The sequence below is a fragment of the Crocuta crocuta genome, unplaced genomic scaffold (genome assembly GCF_008692635.1).
Source record: "Crocuta crocuta isolate KB4526 unplaced genomic scaffold, BGI_CrCroc_1.0 scaffold334, whole genome shotgun sequence".
In the NCBI taxonomy this organism is placed as follows: domain Eukaryota; kingdom Metazoa; phylum Chordata; class Mammalia; order Carnivora; family Hyaenidae; genus Crocuta; species Crocuta crocuta.
In genome coordinates, this window is record NW_027533260.1 from 4,819,035 (window position 1) to 4,834,809 (window position 15,775).

The 15,775-nt window shown below is 52.3% G+C and overlaps 1 protein-coding gene across 1 annotated transcript in view; it reads left to right on the plus strand.

The window, feature by feature from the left end:
- Positions 1–2,784: 2,784 nt before the first annotated feature.
- FBXO46 (F-box protein 46) overlaps positions 2,785–15,775 on the plus strand; it is a 15,935-nt gene continuing 2,944 nt past the window's right edge. The window contains 2 exon segments of the mRNA XM_077747310.1: positions 2,785–2,864; positions 15,616–15,774. Of these exon segments, the coding sequence (XP_077603436.1) occupies positions 15,698–15,774 (77 nt within the window). The 5' untranslated portion in view covers positions 2,785–2,864; positions 15,616–15,697.

The following is a 15,775-nucleotide window of genomic DNA, read 5'->3' on the forward strand; positions in this document are numbered from 1 at the left end:
TCAGTTAAGCGTCCGACTTTGGCTCAGGTCATGATCTCACAGTCCGTGAGTTCGAGCCCCACGTCAGGCTCTGTGCTGACAGCTTGGAGCCTGGAGCCTGCCTGGGATTCTGTGTCTCCTTCTCTCTTTCTGCCCCTCCCCCACTCATGCTTTGTCTCTCAAAAATGAACAAAAGTTATTTTTTTTTTTTTAAATCACAGACCACACACCTTAACAGAGCACCCAGACCCTAAAAGAAAAAACCCAGGCCCTCAAAGCAAACCACAGTTGCCCACAGTGGCCTTGGATCCAAAATTAAAGACCTCTAGACCCTGGAACTATCACTTCAGACCTTCAAATTGTGACCCCCTAACCCTACCATTGAGATCTCACATGTGGGTCCCAAAATTGACACCCCATAACTCAACGTGAGGACTCCAGGCCCTGAAGTTTAACCCTCAGAGTCCCTGTGCCTCAGTCCGGAAATCTCACACCTCATCCTCTGTACTGAGGTTCTAGACCCTAAATCCATACCGAGGCTTCAAACCTCCCAGAGCAGACCCCAGGCCCCCAAATGACACCCCAGAACTCAAAATCTCCTTCAGGCTCACTTGATTCCAACAGGGAAGCTTCTAGTCACCAACCCCTCCCCCCACTTTCAGATTCCAGGACTAGTCAGATCCAGATACAAAGCCTGAGGGCCTAGGGCGCGGATCCCTATCTGAAAGCCCGAACACTCTTCAGAGCCTTCACACTTGAGCCTGGACCCCCAAACCTAGGCCCAGCCACACAGCCAAACCCCAGCTCTGCTGCCCATGGCCTGCCTTGCTCCGAGCACCCGGGGCACGTCCGCCTTCCTGTCCCCCTGAACCTCCGAGAGGGAAGCCGCGACCACAGAGTGCTGCTCCTGAACGGCCCCCGGGCTCCCTCTCTGAAGCGCTAGCTCCCCTCGGCCTCCAGCACCCGCCTCCGGACGTGCAAAATGGCGTGAGGCCCCCCCTTCTGGTTTCACGCTGGCTCCACACTCGGGGCCCCGATCAGACAGCGTCAGGCGCGCGTCCCTGGGAGGCTGGCTGCGCGCGCGAGCCGCAGGCCACCGCGTCCCCCACCCCTGCCGCGAGGCGGGCGCGAATCCCCCTTGGCTCGAGGCTCGCGTGCGAAGCCTGTGGAAGGGAGCAGAAGGGAGCTCCAGAGGCCAGGCCACGCCCCTCCCCGTTCCCGCCAAGGTGTGCAGGGCACGAGACAGGAGAGGCGAAACGGCAGGGTGCAAGGGGCCATGCGCAAGCGCGCCTGGGGACGGGCCCCCGCTTCCAGCGCCGCCGGAGCTCCGCCGCGTGCCTCCAGACAGGGCCTGGGCTGGTGCGCGCCAAAGTGCCGACCAATCAACGCTCAGTCAGCTCCCCCTCCACTTCGCCCCCCCCCCGCCTGGCCACGCCCCCTCAGCTGATCCTTGAGGTCCTGGACCCCCGGGGATCCTGAGGAGGCGGGGTCTCCCCAACTGCCAACTCTCCGGTAACAGAGAAGGATCTGGCCAGTGTCCTTTCCGGCCTTCGCGGCACCGGTTCCCTTCCGTGCATATCTAATGAGGGCCTCCTCTGTGCTGGAGGTGGAGCATTTAGCTGCGGTCTCCCCAGTGCAGTTGACCTTGAGCATCTGGGGAGGCAGTGGCAGCGATAAAGAGGGATAGGTTGAGAAAAGATTCAAAGCGGAGGGTCGTTGGAATTGGTCTTCGGTAGCAGTTCCCCTCACGAAGATGTATGTTCCTCGATAGAGCAAACTCTTCTTTTAGAAAGTTCTTTCTGATGGCCCATGAGGATGGACTGGAAAATGCAGCTTAAGGGAAAGCCGTCTGACGACCGAGTGGAGAGTAGAGACCCTGGCGTCCAACACATACCGGTTCCAATCACATTCTTGCTGCATGGCCACGGAGAAGAGGTTTAATCTCTTTTTGCCTTAGCTTTTCACAAAGTTGGGATGATACCTGGGTTGCCTGGGGGCGCCCGGGTGGCTCGGTCGGTTAAGCGTGGGACTTCAGCTCGGGTCAAGATCTCCTGGTCTACGAGTTCGAGTCCCACGGTGGGCTCTGGGCTGACAGCTCAGAGCCTGGAGCCTGCTTCGGATTCTGTGTCTCCCTCTCTCTCTGCCCCTCCCCTGCTCGCGCGCTCTCTCCCTCAAGAATAAATAAACATGAAAAAAAATTTTTTAAATACTTGGGGTGTCTGCAGGGTGTCTGGAATATGATTAGTATGCAATACATATTTACACAACACTTATTTACACTGTTCTGGGTGCCTGAAGGAGATAAAAGTTGCCTGTTCTCTTGGAGCTTCGATGATGTTGACTAGTTCCTAGTTCGTGGGGCTTTCCTTCCGTCTAAGGCTTAATTTTACCATTTGTAAATTAGGAGGTGGTGGTAAGAAAATCGGGAGGTGGTGGTGATGAGATGGGAAAATGTCTGAGCAAGTACAAGGCACCGTTAATTATTATGTTAATTAGTATAAGTAAACGTGCTCCTTCCCAACTCTCCACCCCTCACAAACGTCTCTTGGCAATTTGCTGAATTTCTTTCAAAGGGCCCCGGGCCAAAATGGAGGAGGCCGGACTCCATCTCCCAGGGCTCCTGGCGGGGCGCTCTCTGCGCCTGCGCTGCAGAGGGCCCTCTCCGCCTCCTGGGAGTTAAGAGTCGGTCTTCTCCTCAGCCCGCCCAGTTTGCTTCCTTTCTCCGCCTCCAAGCTTGAGCACGCTGCCTTCTGGGAGGTGTAGTCCGTGGCCACTCGGACTCCAATTCCCAGCGGGCTTCGGGGCGGGAACCCGGAAGGGGAGGCTGGAGAGGAGCGAGTGGGGGAAACCCGCGTAGCCGAGAAGAGCTGCGGCGCGGAGAGATGGTGAGAACCCCGAGCGGGGGCTCGGGACGCTTGAAAGCTGGGGCGGGGGTTCGGGACCGGGTGGCGAGAAGGAAGAGGCAGGGGCTAAAGAAGAGGCTGGACGACGAGAGGTCGCTTTGGGGAGGGGTCTGGGAGAAATGGGAGCCGAAGGGAGTAGTAGAAGAATGGGGGCTGGGGAGGGGTCTTGGAAGTGGGGAGGGAGTCGAGCCTTGGGATTGATTGTAAGGGAGCTCCGAGGTGGGGAAGGGAGTCCCAAGTTGGAGAAGGGGCTGGGCGTCCGGCAGAGGCCCAGAAGGGAGCACTTTCGAGGGGAGTAGCCTGGGGGATGCGGAAAGGCATGGGAGTCAGGGCTAGATGAATGAAGGGCTCTCTAGGCTCCGAGGGAGAGGTCAGCTGTGGCTGCAGTGGGCTGGGGCCTCTAGATCGGATTGGGGGTAGGAGGGCAAGCTGAGGTGGTGGAGAGAGAGAAATCAATGGTAGAGCGGTGTGTTGGTTAGGCTGCCGTCCTGGGAATGGGTGGAGAGCATGAGATTAGGCGCCTGGATGTAACGACAGTTTGCCCAGACCAGCCCGAGACTCCCAAGAAACTGGACAGGCACAGCACCAGGATAAGCTGGCCGGAAAGGGCTACAGAGAGAACCTTTTGCACGCTCATCTCTCCGGTGGGATCTTGAAAAGTGTAGTGGTCGATGTGTATTGGCATGCAGATCTCTTATTCGGTCACTTCTTTGTGCCCTGGGCAAATCTCCCTTCTCTGGAACTTGGTGCCCTTATCTGAGTTGTGGGAACAACTTGCCACTGAGAAGAGGGAGGGCTTCTTAAGATTGTTACCCTCTGGTAGTAAGTCCTTACCCAGCCTCAGAGCTGTTGGTGGGAAGTTCCCCATCCCAGGAATGCGGCTGGGTCACAGGTGCTAATGGATTCCCTACTTATCAGTCCAACCCCAGAGGCAGTTTCTCAAAACCTGGCACTGACCTGGGAATATCCCAGCTAAGAAGCATGTAGGGGGCTCTCCACAGTGGATTAGAGCTAACATTTCTGGTTTAGAAAACGCCTGGCCCTTTTCTTTGCTCTTTGTGCATATTAACTCATTTAATTCTGGCATTAAAAACGTAGGCGTACGTGCTGTTTTTATTTCCATCCTACAGAAAGGACGCAGAGGCACAGAGAACTTAAGCAACTTTCCTTTTAAAAAAATTTTTTTTAATGTTTTATTTATTTCTAGGAGAGAGAGAGAGACAGCATGAGCAGGGGAGGGTCAGAGACAGAGGGAGTCACAGACTGAAACAGGCTCCAGGCTCTGAGCCGGCAGTCAGCACAGAGCCCGACGCGGGGCTCGAACCCACGAACCGTGAGATCATGACCTAAGCGAAAGTCGGACGCTTAACCGACTAAGCCACCCAGGCGCCCCCTTTTTTTTTTCTTTTTAATTTTTTTTTTTTAAAGCAATTTTCCTAATGTCGTCCAGCGTTCAATGGGAGGCTCAGGATTCCAAGCTAGGCATACTGGCTCAGAATCTGCTGTCACCACTGTAATTTAGTCCCTTTGCCTTGTACTGAAATGCCACGAGTACGGCAGAGACTCGAGAACAGAGGCAGTCTTCAGTTTGAATTGTAGTTCTCCCATTCATTTGCTGTGTGACCTTGGGCAAGTCTTTTGACCTGTCCTTAACTCTGAAATGGGATTGGTAACCATAGGAAGGTTAGAGGGTTCAGGGAGGTCAGCACGTCAAGTTCTTGGAGTAAGTGCTCAATACGCATGAGTTATCAGTGAGTGGGAGTGGGAAACCGACTTGAGAGAGAAGGTCCCTTGAGAGACAGCAGGGACCAGTGAGGGTGACATCGGCCGGGCTGCCTCCTTTTATTTCTCTCACAGTTTACCCCCATATCTCACTCTTCTGGTGTCCCACCCACTACCCCTAGGCTCCCATGTCCAAGGGCGCCTCCCCAAGGGGGGTGCTCAGAAACTCAATCTGTCCCCATTCCTATCCCCATCGCCAGCCAAATATAAATAATTCACTTGCCAATGCCCAGCCTGGCCTCACTCCAGGAATTTCAGTGAATTGGAAATATTTCTAACAACTGTGTTTTCTTCCCTCAAGCTTTTGGTCATTCGGGCCTCACTGGGCAGTTTGGCAACTTTGTAATTCATCTGGAAACATTTTGGTTCATTTGTTGTGAAGCTTCCTGAGTTTATCACGTTCGTTTTCTGACTCTGATGGGAAAGTTTATGGTTAAAAGCATTGGACTCAGATATGCTCAGGTTCAAACCCCTACCTCTGCCGCCGTGTGGCCTTGGCCAAGTTGCGTTCCCACTCTGGCCCTCAAGTTTCCTTGTGTAAACTGAGGCCACATTCCACCCATGGGGCTCTTGTAAGGAGACGATAAGGTAACGTATATAAAAGGTTCAGTGCATGCGAAGTATGAGGTCTTTTTATGATTTTTATCCTTTTGAGAAAAAAATTATTTTTAATGTTTATTTTTGACGGAGAGAGAAACAGAATGTGAGCAGGGGAGGGGCAGAGAGAGAGGGAGACACAGAATCCAAAGCAGCCTCAAGGCTCTGAGCTGTCGGCACAGAGCCCGAAGCAGGGCTTGAACTCACAAACTGTGAGATCATGACCTGAGCCGAAGTCGGACACTTAACCGACTGAGCCCCCAGGCAGCCCCAAGGGGAAAAAAAAATGATTGCGCATATGCTTTGGAACCAGAACACTCAGATTTGAATCCTGGCGCAATCACACACTAGCTGTGTGACCTTAGGCAAGTCGCTTAACCCCTCTGGACCTCAGTTTCCTCTTATGGAAAATGGGGGTTCCTTCCTCGAGGAGTTCGCAGTGTTGATAGAGCACCTGCTATGTGCAGACTGACAACTTGCCCTTGGGGAGCTTGCTGTTGTCACAACGCTGGTGGCATTCGTGCTCATTTTTCGCTGTTGGGTTTTCTCTTACTGATTCGTTTGCAGCCCCTCATTCTAGCTTTGCCTGCTTGCCATTGCTTTCAGGGGTCTTTAACCCTTTGTCTTCAGCTCTTAGTGAATTATCTGAAAACCTATTGGTTTGTGGGAAAGTTTGCCAGCCTCTCACTTGTCCCTGTGCCTATATGTCACATCTGGGTCCCCTGGGTAATGTGACACTTCTCTCTCCTTTATTTGTCCATCTTAGAAGATGTGTCTGCTTTCCAATTCATTTTGTTTTTTCTTAAAATCTTAAATGTGTTTTTCAGCCTGTGCTTGTCCGAAGCTTATTCATACAATGATATTTTTACCATTTCTTTCCTTTTTTTCTTTTTCCTTTTTTTAAAGTAGGCTTCATGCCCAGCATGGAGCCCAATGCGGGGCTTGAACTCACAATCCTTTTTTTTTTTTTTAATAGTTTATTTATTTGAGAGACAGAACATGAGTGGGGAAGGGGCAGAGAGAGTTCAAGGGGCACCTGGGTGGCTCAGTGGGTTGAGCGTCCAACTTTGGCTCAGGTCATGATCTCGCGGCTCATGAGTTTGAGCCCCACGTCAGGCTCTGTGCTGACAGCTCAGAGCCTGGAGCCTGCTTCAGATTCTGTGTCTCCCTCTCTCTCTGACCTTCCCCTGCTCTTTCTCTGTCTCTCTGTCTTTCAAAAATAAATAAATGTCAAAAAATTTTAGAACAAAATTAAAGACCTGAGCCGAGATCATGAATTGGGAGCTTAACTGACTGAGCCACCCAGGCGCCGCTATTTTTACCATTTCTAATGTTATATTTCTAGCAGCCCTCGTAATGCCGTATTATTCCTAAAAGAACAAGTTTTCTGAAAGGCTTGGCTGTCACCTGCTCCGTAATGCCATCCTGACCCCTCAATTAAGATCATAACCGTCCCTATGGGGCTCCTGGGTGGCTCAGTTAGTTAAGCATCTGACTCTTGATTTCGACTCTTGATTTTGGCTTAGGTTATGATCTCATAGTTTATGAGATCTGACAGCACAGAGCCTGCTTGGGATTCTCTCTCTCCCTCTCTCTCTCTGCCCATTCCCAGCTCACGTTCTCTCTCTCTTTCTCAAAAAGGAATACATAAACTTAACCAAAAAAAAAAAAAATCACAATTTCCACTTCCACTCCCAGCCCTCCTACTCACCGTATTTGTTTCCCCAGGCGCTTGCCACCTTAGAACTTAACTTACTCTATTTTTACGGCTACTGCCTCCAATTAGCATCTGAGCGCTGGGAAGATGAGGATTTCTGTCTCTTTCCCTGCACATCCCAGTGCCCAGAACAAGCGCCTGGCACACAGTCAGTATCTGTTTCATTAATGGGGAGACCCAGTCCATGACGGGAACAAAGGCATGCCCCCATTTTGGTTATTATGAGGGACTCGGGTCACGTTCACTTCAGAATTATGAAATAAAGAGGGACGATGGGCGCCTGGTGGCTCAGTCGGTTAAGCGTCCGACTTCGGCTCAGGTCATGATCTCACGACTCGTGGGTTCGAGCCCCGCATCCGGCTCTGTGCTGACAGCCCAGAGCCTGGACCCTGCTTCAGATTCTGTGTCTCTCTGACCCTCCCCTGCTCACGCTGCCTCTCTCTCTCTCTCTCTCTCAGAAATAAATAAAACATTAGAAGAAAAAAAAAAAGAGGGACAAAGGCTTTGGTTCAGCCAGAGATTTCCAAATTGTTATGTAGTCTCACCTTCTCTTAATAATCCCAGAAGCCTGGGGACGCCGGGGTGGCTCCGTCGGCGAAGTGTCTGACTTCGGTAAAGTGTCGACTTCCGCTCAGGTCATGATCTCGCGGATTGGTTCATGAGCGAGTTTGAGTCCGGTGTTGGGCTCTGTGCTGACAGCTCAGAGTCCGGAGCCTGTCTCCTTCTGTCTCTGCCCCTCCCTGAGTGTGTACACGCTCTCTCTGTCTCTGTCTCTCTCTCAAAAATAAACAAACATTAAAAAAATAATCCCAGAGCCTGAATACTGAGCCTCACCGTGGTGCCTAGCTGACACTGAGCACTGTCCTGGGTTGATCTCAGCAAATCATCAACCAGCCCGTGGGCGGGTATTGTTACTATCTGCATTTTGCAGTGGAGGAAACTGAGGCACCCAGGGCTAAGCCCCCTACCGAAGGTCACACCCCCAAAGTTGGAAAAGCTGGGGTGTTGGCAGGACGGCCTGCCTGCATGCTGTCTCTCTCTTGGATCTCTAGATCCTGAAGATGTGGATGATTCCTATCACTAGGGAGCTGTTGGAAAGAAAAATTTGAGTCCAGCAGACCCTGAGGCCAAAAAGCCAAGAAAGGGACCTGGATGAATCAAGACTGTGGACAGGATGGTGGCAGGGGTGGGGGTGGAGAGGGAGGGGGACAGATGGAGGAGGACCAGAAACAGAGCTCTGGTAAGAAGCCACCGATTTCCTGCGCGACCCGGGACCAGTGCATTCCCTGAGCACCCGCTCTGTGCGCAGCCCTGAGCTGCCATGACCCTGACAGCCCTACCCAAAGGCCGGGGGGGAAGGGGGGGTTGGTGGGGGCATCATGAGAGGCAGAGGGAGGGGGGCCAGGCATCCCCTTTTTATTTCCTTTCTCCTCTCTCTGCTTTATTCTGCTGTAATTGACATTGTTCCCACCTTCTTAAGATGCGCACTTAGCTTGTTGACTTGTTCGTCTTCCTCCTTTCTTTGCGCATTGACGGAACCGGGTTCTCCCTAGACCTCCTCCTCCGCGCTGTCCTCCCAGGCTGACCCTTTACCTTCATGTGGGGATTCCTTTTGCCTCCCTTCCGGCGACACTTTTTTCCTTGATCTGATAGCTCCCTTTGTCTTCGCTCCCTGTTTTCATTTGTGAGGCACATCCTCCCGTAGCTTCCCGAGAAGGGTTTCCTGAACCAGGCATTTTTGTTTTTGCACACCCGCGCCTCTCACAGGAGGGTTTTCGGCGGGGGCGTGACATGGTCTGACTCCTGTTTGGAGCAGTCTCTCTGGCTACCGTGGAAAGGATGGAGCCGGAAGAGCTGAAACGAGGCCAGTAAGCCAAGTGCGGAGGCCGGAGCAGCTGTACCTTCGAGGAGCGGTCCCAGCCTTCCAGACACGCACAGGGCGGAGGGGAGATGGGCCCTCACCCGGGTCCTTGTCGTTCAGCGGTGATAGGTGCTGCCAGAGGAGGCCTCGGGAGGAAGAGATCCCGAGTAGCTTGGGAGGGCCCTGGCGTCGCTCCGGAAAGAGGTTCTAGAAGCAGGATCTCCACACGTGGGCTTGGCTGGAACCTGCTGGCTTTTCGCAGGAAGTCCCCAGTAGCCCGCGTGAAGACGGACAGCACCGGAGGGTCAGGAGTTTGTTCAAACAGATATGCATTGCATACCCCTGATGTGTTAGGGCCTCGGTCCTCCAACTTAAACGGGCACACGAGTCCTGGAGAAGACTTGTCAAAGTGCACATTCTAATTCAGCAGGTGTAAGGCAGCGCCCGAGACTATGCTCCCTTTTTTTTTTTTTAATGTTTTAAATTTTATTTTTGTCCTCTTTTTTAAGTTTATTTATTTTGAGAGAGAGAGAGAGAGACAGCAGGGGAGGGGAAGAGAGAGAAGGAGACAGAGAGAATCCCAAGCAGGCTCTGCAATATCAGTGCAGAGCTCGACGCAGGGCTCGAACTCACGAACTGTGAGATCGTGCCCTGAGCTGAAATCAAGAGTCAGATCTCACCAACTGAGCCCCTCAGGCGCCCCGAGACTGTGTTCCTAACACACTCCCAGGGGCCACTGGTCCAGGGAGCACGTCCTGAGTTGCCAAGGGCTTGGTGCTGTTCTCAAAGCTGGGGATCCAGCAGTGAAATAAAATAGACAAAAATAGTGGTCCTGGGGGAGCTTTCGTTTTAGCGAGGGGAGACCGACTACATAAACTTTACAGACAAAGTTTTTAGTGTATTAGATAGTGATCTGTGCTAAGGAAAAAAATAAACCGGGGGCTCCTGGGTGGTTGAGTCGGTTGAGCATCCGACTCTGGATTTCACCTCAGGCCATGATCTCACGGTCATGAGATCAAGCCCCACGTCAGGCTCTGCACTGAGTGTGGTGTCTGCTTAAGATTCTCATTCTCTTCGGGCACCTGGGTGGCTCAGTTGGTTAAGNAAAAAGGAAGGGAAGGGAGAGCGTGTCTGGCTGTTGGTGGGGGACTGCAGTTTTCGAGGACTGAGTAACTGTCCACCCAGAATGCTGCTGGGGGAATAAAGCTGCTGGTACGTCACCACCTCCTGCCACAAAGCTGTATCTGAGGGCAATTACTTCGCCCTTCTGTGCCTCCACTTCCGCAAAACGAGGTCAGAAATGGCAAGGTGATGTGAGAATGAAGCGAGTTAATATTTGTAAAACGCTTAGAGCTGAGCCTGGCAACCAGCGAGCGCTCAAGTATGACCCACCGTCGTGATCATCCTTTTCTCCCTGGGTATATTCAGGTGGGTCATGATCGTTTATTTGGACGTCTGCCCCCTTTCTCGGGAGCTCCTCGTGGTGAGCTCAGTGTCATTCCTGTGGCCCCGGCAACCAGCTCCGAGCCAGCACACAGGAGGACCTCTGCACATCAGATAGGGGATTCTCGAATTCCTGGGAGCTTTCCACCATGGATGCTGATGGCGTGATTCAGTTCCTTACTCATTCTATCCGTTCAACCCATCTCTTATGGAGAGATGCTTTGCAGGTTCCCGCCACAATTGTGGATTGGCCTGTTTGCCCTTCTGGCTTTTTTTTTTTTTTTTGTCTTTATATAGTGTTAGCGTGTGTATCAGGTACGTTTGCGTATAATGGGTCAGTTTCACCTTTGTGCCTGCTAATATCTCTTGCTTTTGTTGGCTGTTGCTATTTCTTATTTATTTACTTATTTACTTAAAATTTTTAGAGTTTGTGTATCTATTTTGGAGCTTATGCACGTGGGCTTGCACGTTCAGGGTTGCGCAAGCGCATGAGCGGGGGAGGGGCAGAAAGAGAGAGAGACTCGCAAGCAGGCTCCCTACAGTGGGGCTCGAGCCCATATAACCGTGATCGTTAGATCATGACCTGAGCCGGGATCAGGAGTCCGTTGCTTAACCGACTGAGCCACCCCGGAGGGCCCCACTATTTTTAAAATGGTATTGACGACACCCTTCTTCTTGTCTCTTGGTTCATATTGGTCTGGTCCTTTTCCTTTTTTTTTTTTTCTTTTTTAAAAATTTTCAGTCTTCTGGGTCACGATGTTTTACAATATCGGCCCGTCTTGGAGCCTTGTCTGAAAGCTGACCTAGTGTAGGGCCTTGTGGAGGGTTCAGCGTGGGGGAAGTTAGAAAATTCTGCCCCAGTGGCCTCGGACACAGACAGAATCTGGGTGCGAAACAGTTTACACTGTGAGGCTTCCTAAAGTTTAAGACGGGGAGCTGCAGGGGAGGTCCATCCATTCCGTCCCATGCTGGGCGGTACTGCTGGGGACACTGTGATGACCGTGACTGCTCTGGCCCTTCTGGGTACACTGTCCAGCAGAAGAGAGAGTGATGACTCAGCGTAGAGGGCAGGTCCCGGACTTGGGAAACCAGAGATCCCCCTCTGGGCAGGTGGGAGGTTTCCCCGAAGGGAGCTCAGGCAAGCCCCCCNACTGAGCCTCGAGATCTGGGGGGTGGGGGTGGGGCATTCCAGTTAGTGGGAACAGCAAATGCAAAGACTATGGAAGGAAAGAGCTTGGGGACTTTGAGGAGTAACAGCAAGGAGCCCGATGTGGGAGCCCAGAGGTGGAGTCTGACCCAGCCTGAGAGATCCGCTTCTTAGAGGAGTGAATGGCTGAGCTCGTAGCCCAAAGAATATATAGCAAAGCAGTGGGGCACAGCGTTCTAGAATCAGATTCCCTGGATTCATATATCCCTGCTCCCGCTCACACCAGTTCCGTGTCTGAAACCCGTCTGGCTTCTGTTTCTTTTCTTTCTTTCTTTTTTTTTTTTTTTAATTTTTATTGATTTCTGAGAGAGAGAGACAGCGTGAGCAGGGGAGGGTCAGAGAGAGAGGGAGACAGAATCCGAAACAAGCTCCAGGCTCTGAGCTAGCTGCCAGCACAGAGCCCGACGCGGGGCTCGAACCCACAAACCACGAGATCACGACCTGAGCTGAAGTCGGACGCTCAACTGACTGAGCCACCCAGGCGCCCCTGGCATCTGTTTCTTTATCCATACATTGGAGAGGAGAATAGTTTCTACTGAGGATCCGACAGGGTGACCCAACTACTCTTGATGCCAGTTCTGGCGCCCACCTGGGTCCACTGGGGGTGTGGAGGAGTGAGGAGGGATGAGGCTGGACTTGTAGGGTACCTGGGCTTTTTCCCGAGGGCACTGGGGAGTCACGGTAGGTTTTGTACGGGGTAGAAACAGGGTCAGGTTTGTGCTTTAAGACCCTTCCGGCTGCGATGAGCGGGATGGGTGGAAGCAGGCAAGGCTGGGCCAGGTGGTGGAAGGACAGACAGGGGACACTTGGACAGATGTGCAGTGGAGTCACCTTTGGGTATCTCTTCGATCAGCCTGTCATTGTAAGGATCTAGGTGAGCGCTGTTCAATAGAAATATAATGCGAGCCATATGTGCAATTTAAAATCTTATAGTAGCCACATTTTAAAAAGTCAAAAGAAAGAGATGAAGTTAATCTTAAGTATTTGATTTAAATTAAATCCTAAGTATTATCGTTTAAACATGTAACTAATATTTTAAAAACATTATTGAGGGATTTAATGGGTTTTTTTTTTTTCTTGTACTAAGCCTGAGACAGATTTGGGGCGCCTGTTTGGAAAGGCTAAACGGAGAAATCCATTTGGATGCCCAGCCTGAGAGCCTTGAATGCCAAGCCCAGAGGCTTAGACTCAGTGCCGCTGGGGGGAGCTAGGTAGGGGGGAGACATCGCAGGGCTCTGCCATTTGTTTTTCAAGGATGATGTGATCCCGCTGCCCAGTTTCCTCCACTGGAAATCTCGGTCTCCAGGGTTCCCAACCAGACCTGGGCACTCCTATCTTTCTGCCCGGTTCCTACTGCCCTTGAGTCTCAATCCTTAAACTGCTTGGTCCTTTAAATCTCAACTGTCAATCGGGGCTCCTGTTTAGAGGGAACGCCGTGTAATATACCTCTCCCTGATTACCATGGCCTCTGTCCTGGCCTTGTTCCTCCGTTTTAGCAAGAAGTTGGGAATTGTTCTACGCTCTCTTACACTCTGCTGTTTCCATACCCACTTCACCTCTCGCCTACTCCTCCCTCTTTCGAAGTTAGGCCCCTTCGCCAAGGCATTCCTTATATGGGCACGGCCCTGAACGGCCGCCGCTCATTGGCTGGGGGCGTCACGCGCGCGTCTGTCAACAAAGGGGCGGAGGAAAACTTGTCGCGCGCCACCCGCGACGTCCAGAGAGGAGTGAGGGGGCGGGCCCGCTCCACTCTCGTGCGCATGCGCTGCCTCCCTCCCCCGCCGCAGGGGGGCGGGGCTCGCGGGTGAGGGCCCTTTGGGGGCGTGTCTAGGTTTCGGGGGTCGTCTGAGTGGGTTGGGGGGATTACGGGAGGCAGTTACAAAATTGGGGGCTCCCTTTGTAGTTAAGCGTTATTTGGGGACTTGAGGAAGTGTTTGCGTGGGTGTGGGGGATACTTGGGGTTCCCTTGAGTTTAGGGGGAGCCTTGGGGTTTGTGGAAGTTTCGTTGTAGGGGGGTCTCCTTTGTGGTTTGGGATGTTTGGTGGGTTTGTGATTTGAGGAGCTCACGGAGAGACTTAGGAACAAAATAAAGAATACAGGGGTACCAGTTCCGGAGCCAGATGCCAGGGCTTTCGCCTTCTCAACTTCTTCCTACCAGTCTGACCCTCGATTTGGAGTTAAACCTTTCTGTGTCTCATCTGGGCACACAGACTAATATGCCGCCTGCTTCATGGGGACTGAGGAGGATTAGCAGGAATTGCTAGAACACTACCTAATAGATTCGCTTGAGTGAGCATGCAATAAGCACGTGTCAGTTGTGAGGATTCTTTGGGGGCGTTTGGGGGGCTTTGAGGAATACAAGGTTTGGGATTAGTCTTATGTGTTAGGGAGCTTTTTATGTCTTACTCTTATTTGTTTCTTTGTTTTGCAGTCAAGAGGCATGTGTAGAATTAGGAATACACACGGAGGTTTAGAAAGTGTTTGCAGGGGAGTATAGGATTTTAGAAGACACGTCTTTTGGGGGCTACCTGTGAGGTTGGGAAATTGCTGCGAATGTCAGAGTCCTTGGTAGACATGGGATTTGTGAGGGGTTCCTTGAGATTGGAGCCTTCTGTGCTGGAGGGGATATTTATAGGTTTGGGAATTTAAATTAGGTTTTGAAACAGTCTGGGTATTTGGGGAAAGGCATATATTCTGAAGAAAAGGGTAGGGACTGAATGGAGGATTTGAGGGGGGAGCCAAGTTGTAGAGGGATCTATAGAGCATCTGTAAAAAATGGCTTTTGCAACGTTTGTGTGTCTATTCCGGGGCATTTGGGCGCATTGGCGGATGGTAGACTTAGCCACCTCTAGGATTTAGGGGTTGTATGGTGATTTTTGTTTTAAGCAAAGAACTGGGATTTCAGTAGGGGGTTGTAAGTATTTGAGGGGAAGGTAGGATCAGGGATTATGAGGGATAAGTATTTTGAGGATTAGGACTCTCTTTGTGACCGGCGTCTGTGGGTGTTTGGAGGCTGGCTGGATTTTGAGTGCTGTCCACGATGCGGTGGTGGAATTTTGGTGGTATCTGTTCTATACTGCAGGGGTCAGCTGACTTTTTCTGTAAAGGGCCAGATAATGAGTATTTTAGGCCTCGTAAGACCGTGTGCCCTCTGTTGTAATTATTCTGCCGTTGTAGCGTGCAAGAGCCATAAATAGATGAGCAGGTCTCAGTAAAAGTTTATTTGCAGCGACAGGCAGCGGGCCATCGTTTGCTGACCCCTGGTCTCCGGGCATGCGGAAGGATTGAGGTTTGGAGAGTATTTTGGAAAGCGGTCATGCCAGACTCATTAGCACAATTGTCTCCAGATTCGGTCATGCACAAAGCCGCTGCGAAATAAAGTGGTCGTTATTAAGAGAGGCCCCGACTTGAAAAGTCCCAAAACCAAGTTTGAGGGTCCGGTTTTATGCTTAGGAACCCTTCCCCACTCAGTTTAACTGTGTGCAACTTGAAAAAGGAGGCCAGACCAGAGCGGGCCTCCTCATCCCAGAGGTCTGTGGCTGTGCCGAAGGGAACTAATTACCTGCACAGTCCGGTGCGAGTGTGTGCCTTTTTCTGGGCGAGGACACACGGCTTTGGGGGAGTCTCGGGGAGCCCCGTGACTTGAACAAAGCGAAGAGCCGATTTCTCAAGGGCCTGGCTGGCTGTGACCTCGGATTTTCTGCCCCTGCCCAGCCTACCTCATTCCTTCCTCCGTGGGCTCAAGTAGCCATAGCTGTGGGCAGGGCTGGGAATTCTTGTCTTTTGAGGAACTGGCTACTGGGTGCGGAAACAGACAAAGGAGGAACTGTCGATTGCTGCTTTCACCAAAGTTCAGGGTTATGGCAGCAGGAGGCCTCTGGATGGCGAGTGAGGGCAGTCGGGCCACTGAGTGTGGCCTGCGTGGTTGGAACGGGCTGCCGGCTCTGGTTACCGTCTGGCTGTTGAAAGCCCAGCCCCGCCGTCACTCACCTGTGCAGCGGGGCGGGCAGTGAGTTCTCGGTGGTCTAAGTTGGCCTGTCCCCTCGGGAGAGGTTGAGGCCCCGGGTGCCAGGGGGAGGGCAGGCTCTTCCCCCAGCTCCCCAGTCCCCCTTTTCCCTGTCTGCAGGTGGCCCGCGGAGCCTCCCCCGGCCATCCAGGCAGGTCCTGAAACGCGGCGAACCCCAGCCTGTCCGCTGCTGCTTCCCAGGATGGACCGCAGCAGCCTCCTGCCCTTCCAGCTCTGGTGCCCCCGGCCCTTTGGCACCTACTCCCAGAACCAGCCTCAC